General features: G+C 41.8%; 1 protein-coding gene across 50 annotated transcripts in view; it reads left to right on the top strand.

Moving 5' to 3' along the window:
• Nucleotides 1-21,126, top strand: part of LOC139411311 (cugbp, Elav-like family member 1) — a 56,214-nt gene that overhangs the window by 1,407 nt on the left and 33,681 nt on the right. For 39 of the 50 annotated variants that reach the window (XM_071157476.1, XM_071157504.1, XM_071157502.1 and 36 more), the window contains exons 1-3: nucleotides 41-194; nucleotides 1,676-1,720; nucleotides 12,836-12,958. In XM_071157476.1, coding sequence (XP_071013577.1) covers nucleotides 12,855-12,958 — 104 coding nt within the window. In that variant the 5' untranslated portion in view covers nucleotides 41-194; nucleotides 1,676-1,720; nucleotides 12,836-12,854. Of the gene's footprint in view, nucleotides 1-40; nucleotides 195-1,675; nucleotides 1,721-12,835; nucleotides 12,959-19,761; nucleotides 20,355-21,126 lie in introns of those variants that run through there. The other 11 variants (XM_071157521.1, XM_071157520.1, XM_071157517.1 and 8 more) reach the window with 4 other exon arrangements.

The raw sequence follows: 21,126 nt of genomic DNA, 5'->3' as shown, positions 1-21,126 counted from the left end.
TCCCCTGTTTCCGAGAGTTTGATGGTAAATGCAGGAAAAACCGCCATTTTGCAAGATAGAAGTGCAAGTCTAAAAGTGAGCTGGACAAGAAAATAATCGAAACAATTATTAAACTACCAAACATACACCTAGCATAGTGATAACACACTGTGTTGGCTAAACACGTAGGTAGTCGCATTTAAGACATCACACAGGTAAGTAGGGTAAAAGTAAAATTATTCGCCAGCTAATTTATCTAGCTATCAAATAAATGTGTTATCCGACGCTAGATAGCGGCGCACATTCGGCTTGTTTATGGATCAGTCAGCTGGCTCAGCAAAGAGAGTCACAAACAACATGCGTCATTAAACTGCTTTCCAGAAAACTAGCTACCTGTTTGCTAAATGGAACCATTCTTACAACAACAAAAACATAACTGCTAGCTAATGTTCCCAAATACGCATGATTCTTCTTTTGATAATGTTTGCATTTAGCTAACAGAAGACTGAAATAGCCAGTAGGTGTGCTAATCAACAAGCTAACGTTACTAGTACCACCGAGCCTGGTTCTAAACAGATAACTGTTAGCCTCGCACTACGAGTTGGCTAGCTAGCAACAACACTTGCTGTTTCATAGAACAGTTACTGTTAGCTGCCACATCTGCTAATATATTGGATTTGATGCTCAATACACTATAAACAAACACGCAAAGCATCTATTTATTTCTACTCGCCTAACGTTTGAACAAAAATGTCTAAATGTTGAATTGAGACGAGATCTGTTGAACATTTCCAATTTTTAAAACCCTTGCATCAATCAATATAATAGTTAGCTAGTAACGTTCGTAAACTAACTAAATGAGGGTTGAGGTCAGTCTACTTCCCTCGAACGTCTGTTCTCAGGCCACATATGAGTGAGCTGCAACAGTGGCAGTTCAAAAACAGTGGTTGAGGCTTGTGTTCTTCAAGGGCAACTATTTAAGTTGCCAGTATACAGTAATTGTTGTTAGATATCACGACAAAACAAAAATTATTCTGACTGGTGTCTTCATAAGTGTGACTTCGATGGATCTCTGCAGTGCACCGGCAAGTCACATGCCTACAGTTCGCTGTATCCATATTCAATGTAACCTATTTTCAAATCTAGCGTTTTCATACATAAGAATGTAGCTGTCAAATGCAACTGTTATGTGTCTAGAGAATTGCTGATGTATGGTTCTCTACAAGTTCGTTTGGAGTAATGACTAATTTTATGAGATGGAGTTTAGTTGAACAGACCAGTGGTCATAACCTCACATGACATACATTTTTCATTATGCATACAAGATGCAGCATAAGCAATGTTTGAAGTATTGACACATTTATAGAAACTGATTGCATACAAATAATTCAGTCATGTCACTGGTGCATTACAATTTGACCTATAGCACTGGTAGTGTGCTACACTGGATGGGGGTGGTATGCATGACAAGTTGAAGATGGCTTGTTTTAGTTATTCAATGCAGTTGAGATGTCATGGAACCATGGAGTCCTCCAAACTGGAGAACTTGACTATTTATGTTAGCAGGTTTAGATCTCGGAAGCAGATCATCAGCCCTGACTCTTGTCTTATTGCTTAAAATGCGAAAGTGAGAATCAGTGGCTGTTAAATGTCAATCGCACAGATTTGGTCATTATATGTATCTATTTGTTAACAGGATAAAGGGGGAAGAACCATTACCTACGTGACAAGCAAACCCAGGGTAAGTCATCAGGCTAGGCATTCTCAGCCCCCCTTCTCTCTGATTAGAATCTACTGCTTAGAGGTAGACTACATCCCCATAAAGTCCTTTTAAGCAATGGTCTCAGCTGGCTTAAAATGGTATTCAGAGAGCTCTAGTAGTAGTAGCCTGTTGGGTCACTGAAACAATATGGCTATTTCAATGCCTTGATGCAGGGCAAGTAGGCTATTTAAGTCATGGCCAGAGATTCATTTTCATCACATGGGCAGAAAAAGCACGAGGTTCTAAACATGATTGCCATCGTAGCCTTCTTATGGCCGAATTGAAATGTTTCTAACATAAGAAATATAAAAAGCAAATGCATGAGAACACTTTGGAGATTATGGGGACATTGTCAACACCAAAGGTGAGGACACAACAGTTCACCTGAATCCAAACATTACATTTTTAATTGGATGTGCATTTTACATTTACTGTACTTTTCACAGCATTTGCCAGTAATGAAATCTGAAAGTAATCTGGATACATTCAGTAACAAATTAAGAATATCCATTGAAATGTTGGGGTAGGTACAACAAGAACAAACAATTAAGCTCTCCTAGGTTTGCGATTGAGGAACTGAAGCATGCACACTTGTAGTTTGTTTGGAGCCCAGCCCATAACAAAATAACTTGTTGTTTATGCAATCCAAAAATGTTCAATCTGGGTCAGGTGGGCATCATTTGAAAGCTTATTCTATTGCCAAAATGTTTTGCTAAGTTATAAAATTTGATCTTAGTGTTAGACTTTCACAAGGCACTGAAGACAGATTGTCATTTTGGTGCATATATAATTGAGTCATGAGTTCATTCAAGTGCTTGTAACTGGGAATCAAAATGGCACGCACATACTCCATTATTTCATAATGATGCTTTACATTGGTCCAAATGTGGAATCCGTACCCTATATATTCTGAGCTAGTCATTCAAAAAGTATGGTCCACAGATCTAAGGGAATCTGAACAACCCTTTAACTCTGTGTTGTCTGTTCACACTGCTATGCTTTATCTTGGCCAGGTCGCAGTTGCAAATGAGAACTTGTTCTCAACTAGCCTACCTGGTTAAATAAAGGTGGACAAAAAAAATAAAACTGGAACAGAATATTGAAAATATTACCTTGGTGTCCCGTAATCCGAACCATCAATTTATACATTTAAAATTTAAAAAAGCCTAACACATACATACAAACAAAATATACACTCAGTTGCCAGTTTATTAGGTACACATTCACGGTACTCCAAACCAACCTGTGTTGCTATGCGGGGTGGGAAGAGGTGGAAAACATGGTTTCTGTGGGGGTGGTCTCCTTTCTTTACATACCAACTTTATTATTACAAAATCCTGTTATCAATATAATTTCTCTGTATGTATTCGTACTTTGTATTTTTTTTTTGCTTTAGTGTGCGTTCTGCGGCCAATTCTTCTGGGTCGCTTATATCCCAGCCTTATAGTTAACGTACCTGCATTATGTTGCACAATAAGACTGGGATACAAACAACAAAAAATAATTGGCCGCAGACCACACACTTGAATGCACTCGTTTGACATTTTGCACTATCACATAAGTTAAACTTATTGACTTACTGTTGATTTAATCAGTATTTTTTTGTTTGTTTTTGCCATGAGGTCTTGTGGTTACTAGTTGCAGAGGTGTGGTGCCTGTTGTTATTTGGGAGGTAACTAGCCAGCAACATAGGTGAAGTTGGACAGTTTCCATATGTGTCACACTAATTTGGATTCTACACACTTGTGCTTATGTTGTTTTAATAAATGCTTTGTTCCTATAACTGTGATGTCCACATTTATAACGGTAATGAGGATAACATTATATATTATAACAATAGCCTACAGTGTTGTTTAAATAAAGGGTTGTGTATGAGGCCTTAGATTTAGCCTCTGAGTGCTGTATTTCCTTTTATTGCATCATGATTTGTCAACAGGCTTTTAGATGCAATTTTGTAAGAAAGACACAAAGATGTTGTGGAATGCTATGGAGTAATACAATGATTAAGTGAGGGGAGATGAATCCTGTTGGCTTAATTTTCATCATAGGTACACTTCAACTATGACAGACAAAATGAGAAAAAAAATCCAGAAAATCACATTGTAGGATTTTTAATGAATTTATTTGCAAATTATGCTGGAAAATATGTAGTTGGTCACCTACAAACAAGCAAGATTTCTGGCTCTCACAGACGTGTAACTTCTTCTTTAAGAGGCTCCTCTGTCCTCCACTCGTTACCTGTATTAATGGCACCTGTTTGAACTTGTTATCAGTATAAAAGACACCTGTCCACAACCTCAAACAGTCACACTCCAAACTCCACTATGGCCAAGACCAAAGAGCTGTCAAAGGACACCAGAAACAAAATTGTAGACCTGCACCAGGCTGGGAAGACTGAATCTGCAATAGGTAAGCAGCTTGGTTTGAAGAAATCAACTGTGGGAGCAATTATTAGGAAATGGAAGACATACAAGACCACTGATAATCTCCCTCGATCTGGGGCTCCACGCAAGATCTCACCCCGTGGGGTCAAAATGATCACAAGAACGGTGAGCAAAAATCCCAGAACCACACGGGGGGACCTAGTGAATGACCTGCAGAGAGCTGGGACCAAAGTAACAAAGCCTACCATCAGTAACACACTACGCCTCCAGGCACTCAAATCCTGCAGTGCCAGACGTGTCCTCCTGCTTAAGCCAGTACATGTCCAGGCCCGTCTGAAGTTTGCTAGAGAGCATCGTGTTTGGAGGACAAAGAATGCTGAGTTGCATCCAAATAACACCATACCTACTGTGAAGCATGGGGGTGGAAACATCATGCTTTGGGGCTGTTTTTCTGCAAAGGGACAACGACTGATCTGTGTAAAGGAAAGAATGAATGGTATCGTGAGATTTTTCTTCCATCAGCAAGGGCATTGAAGATGAAACGTGGCTGGGTCTTTCAGCATGACAATGATCCCAAACACACCGCCTGGGCAACGAAGGAGTGGCTTCGTAAGATGCATTTCAAGGTCCTGGAGTGGCCTAGCCAGTCTCCAGATCTCAACCCCATAGAAAATCTTTGTAGGGAGTTGAAAGTCCGTGTTGCCCAGCAACAGCCCCAAAATATTACTACTCTAGAGGAGATCTGCATGGAGGAATGGGCCAAAATACCAGCAACAGTGTGTGAAAACCTTGTGAAGACTTACAGAAAAGGTTTGACCTCTGTCATTGCCAGCAAAGGGTATATAACAAAGTATTGAGTAACTTTTGTTATTGACCAAATACTTATTTTCCACCATAATTTGCAAATAAATTCATAAAAAATCCTACAATGTGATTTTCTGGAGAAAAAAAATCTCATTTTGTATGCCATAGTTGAAGTGTACCTATGATGAAAATTACAGGCCTCTCTCATCTTTTTAAGTGGGAGAACTTGCACAATTGGTGGCTGACTAAATACTTTTTTGCCCCACTGTATATTTTGGGAGGTCTGTTAGGTTGGATGGGGAGCGTCGCTGCACAGGTATTTTCAGGTCTCCCCAGAGATGTTAGATCGGCTTCAAGTCCAGCCTAAGGCTGGGCCTCTCAATGACATTCAGAGACTTATCCCGAAGGCACTCTTGCATTGCGTGAGAAAACCGAGTGATGGTCTCTATTAAAAAGATGATCCCATCAGCTTTTTTTTTTTGTTGTTGAATATTTTATTTTTGCATTTTCCAATTAAGAACATTCAAAACAAAAGTGAAAAGATTTTAGACAATGATAGGACAAAGTGACAGTAACAGACGAGCGTAATAAAAATAATTATAATTATGTATACAAACATAAAATAAAAATAATGAGACTTTGGATCATATGGTCACCTGTAGGCTACATATTATGCATTACGTGTGAAACATTATGTGAGGATTATATAGAGATTCAATCAATGTGACGTGGGGGGGAGATTCTCTATATAGTCAATAAAAGGTTGCCAAATTCTGTAAAATGTCTCACTTATTCCTCAAGCAGTAAGTGATTTTCTCCAGTGGGATACAATTATTAACTTCCACATTGCAACTGGCAGGGAGGAATCCAATTTCCATTTCAAGGCAATACATTTCTTGGCAATCACTAGCAATATTTCTGTTAGCTTTATAGTATGGCTTTGCCTAAGATTGTTGTTCTAAAGGGAATGCAACCCCGTGAATTGAGGATATGGTATCGCATACCCCCTGCCAGAAACCGTGTAGTTTTAAACACTGCCAAGTGGAATGGAGGAATGTTCCTTCATCTGAGCCACATCTAAAACATAGGGAGGAGATATCAGAGTTGAACTTGTGCAGTCTAGATTGGGTGATATAGAGCTGATGGAGGAAATTAAACTGCATCAGTCTGTATCTGGAGTTCAATGTGGATGTAACACCATCCCTGCATAGGTCACTCCATAGACCCTCATCAAGATCAATACCCAGATCTTTTTCCCATCTAAGTCGGGGTTTATCTAGCTCAGGCAGTGTTAGTCCTGACATAAGAGCATCGTAAACACGGGAAATGGTCTTGAACAGTGGTTGGTCTGCGTGGCAGAGTTGTTCAATAGGTGACATCTTAGGTAGGTTCCATTGTCCCTTGAGAGTCACCCTAATAAAGTTTCGTAGTTGTAGGTAGCTAAAGAAGTCCCTGTTTGGCAAGTGGTATTTCTGTTTCAGCTGATCAAAAGACATAAGAACTCCCTCCTCGTAACAATGTTCCAGAAGAGTGATCCCCTTATCAGACCATGGTCTAAAGTTACTATTCTGGAAAAACATAGGAATCAATCTATTGTTCCATAAAGGAGTTTTAGGGGAAAGGAATCCCCCTCGTCTGAACAGCTCATGCAGTTTGCACCATGCCAGGACAGAATGTATGATTAAAGGGTTGTCTGTGATGGTTTTATAGATTTTCTGTCCCATTTGTAAAACAATTCTGCCCCAGTGTCATCATTTACCTCAAGCTTTTCAATGTTCAACCATGAGGGAGAGGGACCATTGGCAAACCTCTGAGCCAGAGACCTAGACTGTGCAGCCCAGTAGTACATTCTAAAATTGGGGAGGTTTAAGCCCCCTTGACTGTAATCAAGGGTCAGTTTATCCAGGCCAACCCTAGGGGTTTTGCCGTGTCTGGTCAGCTTGTCGAGAGAGGAAAAGAGTGCTGCGGGAACAGGGATAGGAAGAGATTGAAACAGATATAGAAATCTGGGCAGGACATTAATTTTAATTACATTGATTCTACCCAGTAGAGTGAGGGGTAAGTCCATCCATTTACAAAGGTCACCCTCCACCTTTTGCAACAAATTGGCCAGATTGAGTTTATAGAGGTTGTTCAGATTACCATCCACCACTATGTCCAAATATGTGAAGCCCATAGGCGACCATCTAAAAGGAAACTTGTGCTTGATGGTATGATGGGCAAAGACAGACAACGTTAAGATTTCGCTTTTATCAAAATTGGCATTATATCCAGAGAAAGAACTATAACACTGTAGTAGGATCTGCAAGTGAGAGAGGGAGTGTTCTGGGTTTGTTAGAAATAAGATAAGGTCGTCCGCAAAGAGGTGATAATTTATGGGTATGGGGGCCCACCTCAAAGCCATGTATGTCAGGGCACGTTCTAATAGCCTCAGCCAACAGTTTGATGGCGAGGGCAAAGAGGTTGGGGCTAATTGGGCAACCTTGTCTGTTCCCCCTATAAAGAGGGAAAGAGGAGGTAGTAATCCCATTGGTAGCAATCCTAGCTTTAGGAGATTTGTAGAGTGATTTTATCAAATTTACAAACACGGTACCTAAACCGAACTTTTCCAAGACGCGAAAGAGGTATGGCCATTCAACCCTATCAAAGGCCTTTTCAGCGTCGAGGGAGACTGCGACACTGGGTATTTTGTTTTTGTTAGCAAGGTGAATTGTATCAAAGAACCTTCTGAGATTATTGGAGGACAATCTATTAATTATGAAGCCAGTCTGATCTGGGTTGACCAACAGGGGAAGACATGACTCCAGTCTCTTAGATAGCATCTTGGTGACCAGTTTACAATCTGTGTTAAGGAGAGAGATTGGTCTATAGGAGGCGCACTTTAGCGGGTTTTTCCCTTTCTTGTGGATTACAGTAATCACTGCTTGAGAGAGAGACTCTAGAAAGCAGTTGTCTTCCCTGGCTTTTTTAAGTACCTCCATAAGGTATGGGACCAACAGTTCCCTAAATTCTTTATAGAACTCTGGAGTGAAGCCATGCTCCCCAGGAGATTTATTAGAAGGTAAGGATTTAATGGCCTCCAACAATTCAGGAACTTAGAAGTGTTCACTCAGGCGCTCGCTATCTTCCCCTGACAGGCATGGGAGGTTGAGAGAGGAGAGAGAGGAGTCGATCTCTGATAGATCATCGCTTGATTGGGAAGTGTAGAGGTCTTCATAGTATTTCTTAAAAGTATTATTAATTTCAGTAGGGTCGAAATATCTCATTAGTAAGAGTTTCTATAGCATTAATTGTCCTCTTACTTTCCTCTGCTTTCAGTTGCCATGCCAATACTTTGTGAGCTTTCTCTCCAAGCTCGTAATAACACTGTTTTGATTTAGTGATGGCCCTCTCAGCTTGATATGTGTTCAGAATATTATATTTCAGTTTTTTTATTTACCAAAAGCCTGTATAGATCTTTAGTCGGGTCTCTTTGGTAGGTTTTCTCTAGCTCTGAGATTTCAGATTCAAGGGCACTCAGTTCCGCACCGTGTTTTCTCTTCAGCCCTTTAGTATAGGAAATTATCTGTCCCCTCAGATAGGCCTTCAATGTGTGCCAAAGAATGAAACTGTCAGGAGCGGAGGGTTTGTTCGTCAAAGTAAAAATATTGATCTGCTCTTTGATGAATGCACAAAATTCAGGTTGCTTTAGGAGTGTAGAATTTAGTCTCCATCTATATGCTCCATTTACCTTGGTAGAAATGGAGATTGATAATACCAGAGGAGAATGGTCACTAGGCAATCTGGGGAGATACTCGACATCTAACACTCTATGAAACAGTTGTGTCGAAAGTAAAAAGTTATCTATGCGTGTGGGTGTGAATAAAAATAGTAGTCCCTATCCTGTGGGTGCAACTGTCTCCAGATGTCTAGTAAATTGAGATATTTCATGAATGACATGGTGAGCTTGCCGGCTTTGGTAAGAAGTGAGGGTTTATCAGAGGACCTATCAAGAACTGTATCTAAACAAAAATTTAAATCTCCTCCAACCAGTAGCCATCCTGGTGGTGCTTGAGCGACCTGAAGAAAGACATTTTGAATAAACATATGGTCATCGAAATTAGGAGCATAAATATTCAATAGGGTCCAAGGAGGAGGTCTAAAACATATGCCCCTGCACCAAAACAAACCTGCCAGAGGGATCAGAGATGGTGTTGTTGATGCAGAAGGGGATGTCTACTTATCAAAATTGCAGTTCCTCTTGCTTTGGAGTTAAGAGGACGCAATAACTTGTCCTACCCATTCCCTCTTCAATTTCTTGTGTTCACTGGCTAAGATGTGTTTCTTGTAAAAACACAATGTCAGCCTTTAATTTCTTAAGGTATGTATAGATTTATTTTCCTTTTAATTGGGCCATTAAGAACTTTTACGTTGAATATATGATATTTTAGTGGATTAAGCATAGGTTGGGTTTCAAAGATTTCCATTCAGTTACATATATCATATGTAGATAGTTAGGAAATGTTTAAACTTTGGTTTGAACACAGAAGTGACCTATGTGTCTCTTTAGGAAGGAAACTATAAACATAGAAAAAAAATGTCACCCACCCTGATTGTCAGACTAAAACAACAATCCCAACAATCAAACATGAATACACTTGTAGAGATACGTTGCTGCTTGCTTTCCATCTTGCTCTTACTAGCTAAACCTTGGCGTATACTAAAACCTGCGAGCTCTCTAAGTTGAAAACACATTTTGTGAATAGATATTTATGGCTGAATATTTACTGCCCACGGTAAGGGCTGCTTGAGTCTCTTTTCGAAAGATTAACATAAATGAGGGGGAAAGCAGCCAGTGATGTTCTTCTCCTTCAGTGCTTTGGCAGCAGGTCTGAACTGCTTGCGATGTCTGGCGAGATCCGCTCTCATATCCGGGAAAAGGCTGGCCCTCTTGCCATCGATGGTGATGTCCCCTTTGGCTCTTGCGAGTTGCAGTATCTTCTCTCTGTCTTGGAAACGGAGGAACCTGATCAGGACGGCCCGTGGGTGCTCATCTGGCCGGGGTTTCGGCGCTGATGTTCTGTGGGCGCGTTCGATTTCCAGCCGCTTGGTGAAGTTGATTATGCCTAGGACCTCCGGGATCCATTGAGTGAAGAAACGGACCGGGTCATGGCCCTCGCTGTCCTCTTTCAATCCCACCATACGGATATTACTACGTCTTCTCTGGTTCTCCATCTGATCTACCTTGTTTTTGAGGTAGGCTTTGTCCTTTTGCAGTTGTATCAAGACCTGGTCATGTCGAGTGATGGTATCTTCACCTGTGCTAATGCACAACTCTGCCTCAGTCGTTCTCAAAATGAGATCATTCATGGAGGATTTCAGGTAGTCAATGGAAGAATGGAGTTCAGGCGATTTCTTATCAATTTTCATAGAAAGACCTTTGTTACCATCCTGAATTTCCCGGAGGAGAGTAGCCAGCATGTCGGCAGGCTTGCAAGAGGCTGCTGAGAGCAACAGTTTGGAACTGTCGTCTGAATTATGATGGCTAATGCTAATCTTGCTAGCTGTAGTGTTATTGTTATCTTGGGAATCAACAACGTTTTGGTCGTCCTTCTTGCCTCTCGGTCGGAGGTCCATGGCTCTTTGGGAAGGTAAGTACTTGACAATTTATCACCCGATGTTAGAATATTGTTTCAACGTTATTTAGGTAACAATAGAATAACTTTGAAGAGCTCGGTTTGTCAACGTCTGCTCAGCTCCGCTGCATCACGTGCTCCCCTTCATCACGTGCTCCCCTCCCATCAGCTTTCTATAGGCTAGGCCTACTATTTATTTCTCAACTTTCCTAATATGAAGCATATTGCTTCTCTTTACAACAGGAGTTTAGCCTACCAGGCTGCCATGAAAATGAACCGCCGGAACCACCATTAACTATTTAAGTGCATAGATGACATATTTTTTCCCCCGCTGCCCCTGTTTTGAGACATTTGCATGATAATGGTCCGTTCTGAATCAAAACAAGTTTTCCACATTATTTAGTATATGTAAAGACAACATTAAATCAAGAATGGTGTGATGGCGGCAGGGTAGCCTAGTGGTTAGAGCGTTGGACTAGTAACCGGAAGGTTACTAGTCCAACGAGCCGAGGTACAAATCTGTTGTTCTGCCCCTAAACAGGCAGTTATCCCACTGTTCCTAGGCCGTTATTGAAAATAAGAATTTGTTCTTAACTGACTTGTCTAGTTAAATAAAGGTCAAATAAAAAATAAAATAAAAATACATGTCAAGCAGTGAAGTTTCAGCTCTGTCTGTGGCCTCTCTTCCTTGGTGTGCACTGCCACTGCGTTTGGTTTCCATCTTGTCCAGCTGTGTCTGTAACATTTCACGTAAGCCCTGTTTTTATTGTCTACATCGAAGTAGCGGTGCTTGTACGTAGCATCGAGCATGGTGGTAACACAGTAGAGGCTCAGAGAGTGCCACTGAATTGCTGGTTCACTGCCTCTACTAGAGCACTTTCCCAAGTAAACCCCATTTTTGTTGAGCAGGCATTTCAATGCCATGACAGTGTATCAGGTCTGCTGCAGACGCAGTTGAGCTTATTTCTCGATAAAGTTGTTGGAATGGTGCTAGTTCTTGTTCTCAAATGCCATTGAAATGGCAGCAGCGGTAGGAGAACCAGCACATTCTTGAGCATGCAATATGGCTTTCCTCAGTACGAAATCCTCGTTGACCCACTGTGCTGTCAAACTCAATGCTCATGGGGCTGACATCGCTGGTCCAAATGTCAATTGTGATGTTAATAGCAGTGATGCCCATAGCAAGTGCTCATGGATGTAAGTTTCAACAATACTGTGTAACTCCGATAGGGCAACATCTAAAAAATAGCCCCTACTTGGTAGTGTGTACCAGTGCTCGACCGGTCAGCGAAAGCCAACATCATCCACGACAGAGAACGGTTGATTGTCAAGGGCAAATGAATTCCATTATCTTGGTGTTAAGGAATTTCGCCTTTGAGTTGTCTGGCAGAAATGTTCTTACTCTTTCAAATGACTGCTCGACTTGTTGACTGCTCGATCCACACAGCAGACATTGTGGGCTAGTTTAGGAATGCTTTGTTGCACGTGTAGCGCTATATTTTTTGTGGCGTCATTACGTCATCTACCTACGTTTATATAGGTATGCACGTCAGATTTGACATCGGTTTTGCACATCGGCGTTAAACTGGCCGATTCCGATATGCTTACCAATTTTATATCGTGCATCCCTACTTTAAACACTTTTTGGCATGATGGAGTAGCTATGGACATCTGCCTTATGAACAGTCCTGAATCTTGGGGCCTTTCAACAACACAGCTAGCTAATTATATAAGTGTATATGTCGGTGTACTTCGTGTCAGAAAGCAGTTTTTCACCTTTACACCCCAGGGTAGTTGTAATCTAACCAAATGCCTTGACCTAGCTTCTCTCATCCCTTGAGTTTGTTGTGCAAATAATTCAGAGAAGCACAAAGTAACTCAGACTAGCAATTTGTTTTTTAAATGTAGGCCAAGGAGATAGCAGTATTTTTAGGTCCACTCATTTCATATAGTCTTTAAAGCAATAAGACAAATCACTCTACTTTAGTAGCTGTGCATTCTATGTAACCTTTTCTAGGTTGCCTGCCCTTGTTTGCATCCAGAAAGAACGTCTATGCACAGGCTAGTCTACATGCAGTGCCTGTAATTAATTTGTTTTTAAAATCATTCTTGTGTGTCCAATTTTGTCATGTACATTTCGATTTCTCTCCTATCCTCCACATGCATGTTACACTTTTTCCTCTGTCAAACTGTCTGTCTCAGTCACTGTAAGTCCTTTCCATCTACTGTTTGTTTTTCTTGTGACTCATGAGTATCATGTTTGTCCTGTGCTGTTTGTTGTATTTCTGTAGTGATTGTGAAAGGCACTGGATGGATAGCATCGACGCTGAAGTCTTGTACCTGTCCACGGAGCAGCATGGGCAGACACAATGTGTGCTTCCCCACACTGCCCTGGAGGTACCCACCATGGGAGGGTAAGAACACTTTCTCCCTTGCTTTTTCCCCTTCAATGGACCCTCTGCCTACACTGGTATGCTTTGGTTCGACATGCCACACAAGGGCTAATTCACAAGGACACTATAGTAGTAGATACTAGTTGGGCCTACAAGTAGTGGTTAAGAATTGCATGTGAAGAATGGTAGTGTATCAAGATTCTAAAGTTGAAAGGCATCAGGATGTTTCGAGCAGACATTTTAGAAAATGACTCCCGCATCTGCTATTCTATAATGTAGACACTAGTGTTGCACTGTATACTGAAACTTCTGTACCTTTCCAATACTAGAACATGACAAACAGTTTGGTCCTGGAATTTTTATTTCGGTACTTGTGTCAAATGTGTGTCTCGGATCAACTCTATCTGCACAGCCAATGTCCCCCTTATAGTGCGAGGCACGCACTGTGCCTGCTCCACTTACTCATTGCTAGCCTGCACTAGGAGTCTGGGCTGCATCATGTTTGCTCCCAACTCAAGGCCGCACAGAAATTGACACACTTGAATAATGCGACACTGCATGTAGAAATGTTGAAACTGTTAATACTGTTTGCCAAACAATGTCCATGATGGCTAGAACACTTTACAATGCGAAAATATACCAGTGGCTTTCAGCTTTGTAAGCTAACTTGTCTTGCTAGCTTACAGCTGAAGATAACATCAATTGATAATATAAATAATGCAAAACATGCTGATTTCCACTATAAACTGTTGAAGTGCGGGTTCCTCCCACTCTTGTTTTGGGGGTCCGGTGTGCCCCGCATATATTTTTATGTAGAAGGACTTAAGAAGCTCAGGTGACTTTTTAAAAGGATATTTTACTCCAAAATAAATCACAATTAAATTATGCTGACACCATCTAAAATACAATTTCCACTTACGGAAATGAGCCCAATAACATATTGGTGAAATTATTTCTTAAAATGTATTTGTACATATTGTACCATGCATATAGCCTATGCTTTGTCCATATTAAGAGGTATGCCGTTAGCAATAAGCATTGTCACCTATAGGCCGACTGATGCAGCATAAATAAACTATAAATGAATAGGTCCCAAATGTGATATTTAACTAGTTAGCATCCTATTGATGAATTTTATGTCTAAAAATGTTTTTCATAGACACAGTGAACAGTCAACACAGTCAACTAGGTAAATGGATAAAATATCATATAGGGCCATCTGATTTTCCTATTCATTACTTCAAATCAAATCAAATCAAATCAAATTTTATTTGTCACATACACATGGTTAGCAGATGTTAATGCGAGTGTAGCGAAATGCTTGTGCTTCTAGTTCCGACAATGCAGTAATAACGAGTAATCTAACTAACAATTCCAAAACTACTGTCTTGTACACAGTGTAAGGGGATAAAGAATATGTACATAAGGATATATGAATGAGTGATGGTACAGAGCAGCATAGGCAAGATACAGTAGATGGTATCGGGTACAGTATGTACAAATGAGATGAGTATGTAAACAAAGTGGCATAGTACTTGTTTTGTTTGCAGAGGAAAAGTAAATGTGGACAGTTCTAGCATCTTCAAAGTGCTCAGAGTTATTGTTTTGGTCTGGTGGCAATGATTTTGGCGTGGCACAGCGCCACAGTAAAATGACTGCTGCGGAAACACTGTCGTGATACTAAACTTGGTATCGAAGTCAAAATTCTGGTATCGTGACAACACTTAGACACATGGTGACAATAGCCTAGTTCTACACCACTATATGCCATTAATCAGTATGCATTCATAAGTTAGGCCAATGTCTCCTATTCCCCATATCATGTCTGTCTGTGTAGTCTACTTGTTGTCCCCCATGATGAAATCGGGAAGGGGACTGTGGATCTGTCTCCGTCCGTTAGTGCTTTCGTAAATTAGTTTGTTCGTACGTGATATCTCTGACAGCACTGGGCCGATTTTAACCCACAAGTCGATGTCCGAGCCACAGTGGAAATTTAATTAGCATATAAAAAAATCCCCAAAAATATCTGTCCGTTTTAAATTAGGGATTTTCTTTGGCATTGGATCTGTCTAAATCCGCCAATGACGAACTTCCGCATCTGCGGTGAAAGGTGATAGATGGAGCGGTATTTGTCAGACCATGAGACAGGGTTATGATATGGGCAGGCATAAGCTACAGAAAACTAACACCATTGCATTTTATTAATGGCAATTTGAATGCAGCAGAGATACTGTGACGAGACCCTGAGGCCCATTGTTGTGGCATTCGTCCGCCGCCATCACCTCATGTTTCAGCATGATAATGCACGGTCCCATATCGCAAGGATCTGTAAACAATTCCTGGAAGTTGAAAATATCCCAGTTCTTCAATGGCTTATAAACTCACCAGACATGTTACCCGTTGAGCATGTTTGGGACGCTCTGGATCTACGTGTATGACAGCGTGTTCCAGTTCCCGCCAATATCCAGCAACTTCGCACAGCCATTGAAGAGGAGTGGGACAATATTCCACAAGCCACAATCAACAGCCTGATCAAGTAACTATATGCAAAGGAGATCTCTTGCGCTGCGTGAGGAAAATGGTGGTCACACCAGATACGGACTGATTTTCTGATTCACGCCCTTACCTTAAAAAAAGTATCTGTGACCGACAGATGCAAATCTGTATAATCCAATCAAAGTTTATTTGTCACGTGTGCCGAATACTACAGGTTACATTGAAATGCTTGCTTACAGGATCTAACCAATAGTGCGAAAAAAAGGTGTGTGTGTAGATAAGTAAAGGATAAAACAGTAAAAATACATTTGAAAATAAGAGTAGCAAGGCTATATAAAGACACCGGTTAGTCAGGCTTATTAAGGTAGTATGTACGGTTAAAGTGACTATGCATATATGATGAACAGAGTAGCAGTAGCGTAAAAGGAGGGGTTGGCGGGAGGTGGGACACAATGCAGATAGCCCAGTTAGCCAATGTGCGGGAGCACTGGTTGGTCAGGTCAATTGAGGTAGTATGTACATGGATGTATGGTTAAAGTGACTGTGCATATAAGATAAACACAGAGTAGCAGCGGTGTAAAAGAGGGTTTGGGGGGAGGCACACAATGTAAATAGTCCGGGTAACCATTGGTTACCTGTCCAGAAGTCTTATGGCTTGGGGGGGAAAAACTGTTGAGAAGCCTTTTTGTCTTAGACTTGGCACTCCGGTTCCGCTTGCCATGCGGTAGTAGAGAGAACAGTCTATGACTGGGGTGGCTGGGGTCTTTGACAATTTTTAGGGCCTTCCTCTGACACCGCCTGGTGTAGAGGTCCTGGATGGCAGGCAGCTTTGCCCCAGTGATGTACTGGGCCGTACGCACTACCCTCTGAAGTGCCTTGCGGTCAGAGGCCGAGCAATTGCCGTACCATGCAGTGATGCAACCGGTCAGGATGCTCTCGATGTTGTAGCTGTAGAACCTTTTGAGGATCTCGGACCCATGCCAAATCTTTTTAGTTTCCTGAGGGGGAATAGGCTTTGTCGTGTCGACTGTCTTGGTGTGTTTGGACCATTCTAGTTTGTTGTTGATGTGGACACCAAGGAATTTGAAGCTCTCAACCTGCTCCACGACAGCCCCGTTGATGAGTATGGGGATGTGCTCTGTGCTCCTTTTCCTGTAGTCCTCAATCATCTCCTTAGTCTTGGTTACATTGAGGGATAGGTTGTTATTCTGGCACCACCCGGCCAGGTCTCTGACCTCCTCCCTATAGGCTGTCTCATCGTTGTCGGTGATCAGGCCTACCACTGTTGTTTCGTCTGCAAACTTAATGATGGTGTTGGACTCGTGCCTGGCCATGCAGTCATGGGTGAACAGGGAGTACAGGAGGGGACTCAGCACGCACCCCTGGGGAGCTCCAGTGTTGAGGATCAGTGTGGCAGATGTGTTGCTACCTACCCTCACCACCTGGGGGTGACCCGTCAAGAAGTCCAGGATCCAGTTGCAGAGGGAGGTGTTTAGTCCCAGGTTCCTTAGCTTAGTGATGAGCTTTGAGGGTACTATGGTGTTGAACGCTGAGCTGTAGTCAATGAATAGCATTCTCACACGTGTTCCTTTTGTCCAGGTGGGAAAGGGCAGTGTGGAGTGCAATAGAGATTGCATCATCTGTGCATCTGTTTGGGCGGTATGCAAATTGGAGTGGGTGCCAGGTTTCTGGGATAATTGTGTTGATATGAGCCATTACCAGCCTTTCAAAGCACTTCATGGCTACAGACGTGAGTGCTACGGGTCTGTAGTCATTTAGGCAGGTTGCCTTTGTGTTCTTGGGCACAGGGACTATGGTGGTCTGCTTGAAGCATGTTGGTATTACAGACTCAATCAGGGACATGTTGAAAATGCCAGTGAAGACACCTGCCAGTTGGTCAGCACATGCCTGGAGCGCACATCCTGGTATTCCGTCTGGCCCCGCAGCCTTGTGTATGTTGACCTGTTTAAATGTCTTACTCACGCCGGCTACGGAGAGCGTGATCACACAGTCGTCCGTAACAGCTGATGCTCTCATGCATGCCTCAGTGTTGCTTGCCTCGAAGCGAGCATAGAAGTGATTTAGCTCGTCTGGTAGGCTCGTGTCACTGGGCAGCTCGCGGCTCTGCTTCCCTTTGTAGTCTGTAATAGTTTCCAAGCCCTGCCACATCCGACGTGCGTCGGAACCGGTGTAGTATGATTCAATCTTAGCCCTGTATTGACGCTTTGCCTGTTTGATGGTTCGTCGCAGGGCATTGCGGGATTTCTTGTAAGCTTCCGGGTTAGTCCTGCACCTTGAAAGAGGCAGCTCTACCCTTCAGTATGAATGTTGCCTGTAATCCATGGCTTCTGGTTGGGGTATGTACGTACAGTCACTGTGGGGACAACGTCCTCAATGCACTTATTGATAAAGCCAGTGACTGATGTGGTGTATTCCTCAATGTCATCAGAAGAATCCCGGAACATGTTCCAGTCTGTGATAGCAAAACAGTCCTATAGTTTAGCATCTGCTTCATCTGACCATTTTTTTATAGACCGAGTCACTGGTGCTTCCTGCTTTAATTTTTACTTGTAAGCAGGAATCAGGAGGATAGAGTTGTGGTCGGATTTACCAAATGGAGGGCGAGGGAGAGCTTTGTACACGTCTCAGTGTGTGGAGTACAGGTGATCTAGAATTTTTTTCCCTCTGGTTGCACATTTAACATGTTGATAGAGATTTGGTAGAACTGATTTAAGTTTCCCTGCATTAAAGATTCCGGCCACTAGGAGCGCCGCCTCTGGGTGAGTGGTTTTCTGTTTGCTTATTTCCTTATACAGCTGATTGAGTGCATTCTTAGTGCCCGCATCTGATTGTGGTGATAAATAAACAGCCACAAAAAGTATAGCTGAGAACTCTCTAGGCAAGAAGTGTGGCCTGCAATTTATCACAATACTCCAGGCGAGCAAAATCTAGAGACTTCCTTAGATTTCGTGCACCAGCTGTTGTTTACAAATATGCACAGACCGCCCATCCTCGTTTTACCGGAGTGTGCTGTTCTATCTTGCCGGTGCAGCGTGTATCCCGCTAGCTGAATATCCATGTTGTCATTCAGCCACGATTCCGTGAAACATAGAATATTACAGTTTTTGATGTCCCATTGGTAGGATATTCGTGATCGTACCTCGTCTAGTTTATTGTCCAATGATTGCACGTTGGCGAGTAATATTGTCGGTAACGACAGCTTTCCTACTCGCCTTCTGCACATCCGGACGAGCCATCCGGCTCTACTTCCTCTGCGTCGCTTCCTTATGCGAATAATTGGGATGTCTGCCCTGCGGGGTGTTTGGAGAATATCGTGTGAGTCCTGCTTGTCGTTGTTGTTGTTAAAAATCTTTGTCTAATCCGAGGTGAGTGATCGCTGTCCTGATATCCAGAAGCTCTTCTGCCGTAAGAGATGGTTGCAGAAACATTATGTACAAATTAATTTACAAATATCGCAAAAAAAACCACATAATTGCACAATTGGTTAGGAGACCGTAAAACGGCGGCCATCTCCTCCGGCGCCATTTTTCCATTTTACTAGTCGTGAAATCCATGTATTAGGGCCTATTGAATTTATTTAAATTGAGTGATTTCCTTATATGAACTTTACCTCAGTAAAATCTTTGAAATTGTTGCATTTTGCGTTTTTATATTTTTGTTCAGTTTAGATGTATCTCATGTTCCCCATAATGTTCCCACATAGACATTGCTTTCATCAAACGCTTGTGTGCGTGCATGCTTCCAACCAAACCAGGAATATTCCCACATGCTATAACTCAGACCACACTGGTCGGATTTTGACTAAACTTGGGTGAATGATGCGTCTTGCCATAGAGATCTGGCATTTACAAAATGACACTGATTGGCCCAAGGCAGGAGCTATAGTAATTATCGGAAATGTGTTAGTCACACGGAATGTCTCAGTTGGCCCAAGGGAAACATTTTATAGAAATTGTCAAGAAAGCTTGAAAGCAATGTTTTCTATAATTTAAGTGGGCTTATTAAATCGTAATAGTGGTTTTGAAACCCCTCTGGTTGTTGTGATGGCGCAAACAAAAGAAAAGGAAAGGTTATAGAGCCATCCACTGCCCAGGTTGTTAACACAGGTTGCCATCCTTGTTTATGTGTTCTCTGCCATGCCTGTGGGTTTCCTAAGGTCAGGGGGTTAGGGTGGGGAGTTAATGCGACCAATATCATATGACCCAGCCCCCCTCCCACCCACCCACTGCCACAGAACAACAGGGTGACCGAGTCCCAGTGCCGGAACCTGATTGTCTCCCAGCCTCATATTAGTGCAGGGATTACCAGCTCGCTCCCGTTCCCCATTCATTCCGGACAGTCACTCGTCCTTATCAGCATCAATCTGACACTCTATTTATCTGACGCTGCACCCAGTTCTGCTTGGCTAAGAGAAATGCTCACAAAAAGCCCCAGCCCATCAGCACTTTTTTTTGTGGGACCCAGGGCCGCAGCTTTCAGTGGCCTGCCTACTCTTCTGTTAATCTAGACCCAGTTTGTTGGACAGTGAGGATTTGTTGTGTGTTCTACTCTGGTTCAAAGTTTAACCGTTGTCCAATTAATTGAATTTGTTGGTTCTTTACCATTTTTTGTTACTTCTCGTAGTTTTGCATCAGCCTCCATGTAGTTTCGCCATAGTTTTTCCACAACAGCCTCTCCTATGCTTCTTTCCACAAGTTCACACTCTTGAAGAAAAGTTTCTGAGTAGGCTCTAGTAGTTTGCAGTGTATCTTGACTTATTTTCTGGTGTGAAAAAGTGAGTTATTTTTCCATTTTATTTTTACTTTGGAAAAGGGGAGAAACACACAAACATGGCCTCTTTTAAACTGGATTTTTTGCCTGAGATGATGGTGGACCATTGCTCTTTGAATTCTAGTCCCGTGTAAGTAGTTTTTCTTCTTTCTAGCAATGGGTTAATAGCCTATTGCTAAAGTGCTTTTCAGAAATGAATTTGAGGTTTAGTTTTTTTACATTAGTTTTGTTGTCATGTTGGTGGGGGTAGGTTATAATGTTACTTGTTTGATATATTGGATCCACCTCGTATTTATTAGTCATGTGTTTTCAGCATCAGTCTATACTGATACTCAATTTCTTGATCTGTAGTTTGGTCCCAGCTTGTGACTTGACATTTTTTGTGCTTGTCATAATGTTCATTCCAAAACTTGGTACTTTAAATTTGATATGTAGATGTCGAATGGGAAAACGGTAGAAGAGCGAGTTTTCAACAGGTGCATACTCCCCACGTGTCCCCATAATGGTTCAGAGTCTGTATTCTGTATGCAGTGTAGTTGGATTTTATTAATTTAGCTGCTGCTTTTTTTCTAGATCGACTTACAATCAGTAGTTATTGTACATGTCAGAGGCTTTAAAACAAGTGTGTTTTGAAGTTTATGCATACTGTAGACTACATATTTCATGGTCTAACCCATGTCATTGCCAATTTCGCTACAGGGAAATCGTTAGGAAAGTTTGTTGCTTATTCTTTGTTGATCTTGTTTGTTTTTTTTACTTCTAATTATCTTTTCATTTTAGCCTTGCTTAGATGTAACATACACATTAAGGCTTTAGTGGGTTAATGTGAAGTGAATAAATAGGCTACTACCAGTTATTGTCATACATTCCAAACTAAAGCAGGTTAGAGCTTATAGAGCATA

The sequence above is a fragment of the Oncorhynchus clarkii genome, chromosome 6 (assembly GCF_045791955.1).
Source record: "Oncorhynchus clarkii lewisi isolate Uvic-CL-2024 chromosome 6, UVic_Ocla_1.0, whole genome shotgun sequence".
Classification (NCBI taxonomy): domain Eukaryota; kingdom Metazoa; phylum Chordata; class Actinopteri; order Salmoniformes; family Salmonidae; genus Oncorhynchus; species Oncorhynchus clarkii.
Note: the sequence above shows the minus strand (reverse complement) of the source record. Positions and strands in the feature narration are given on the sequence as shown.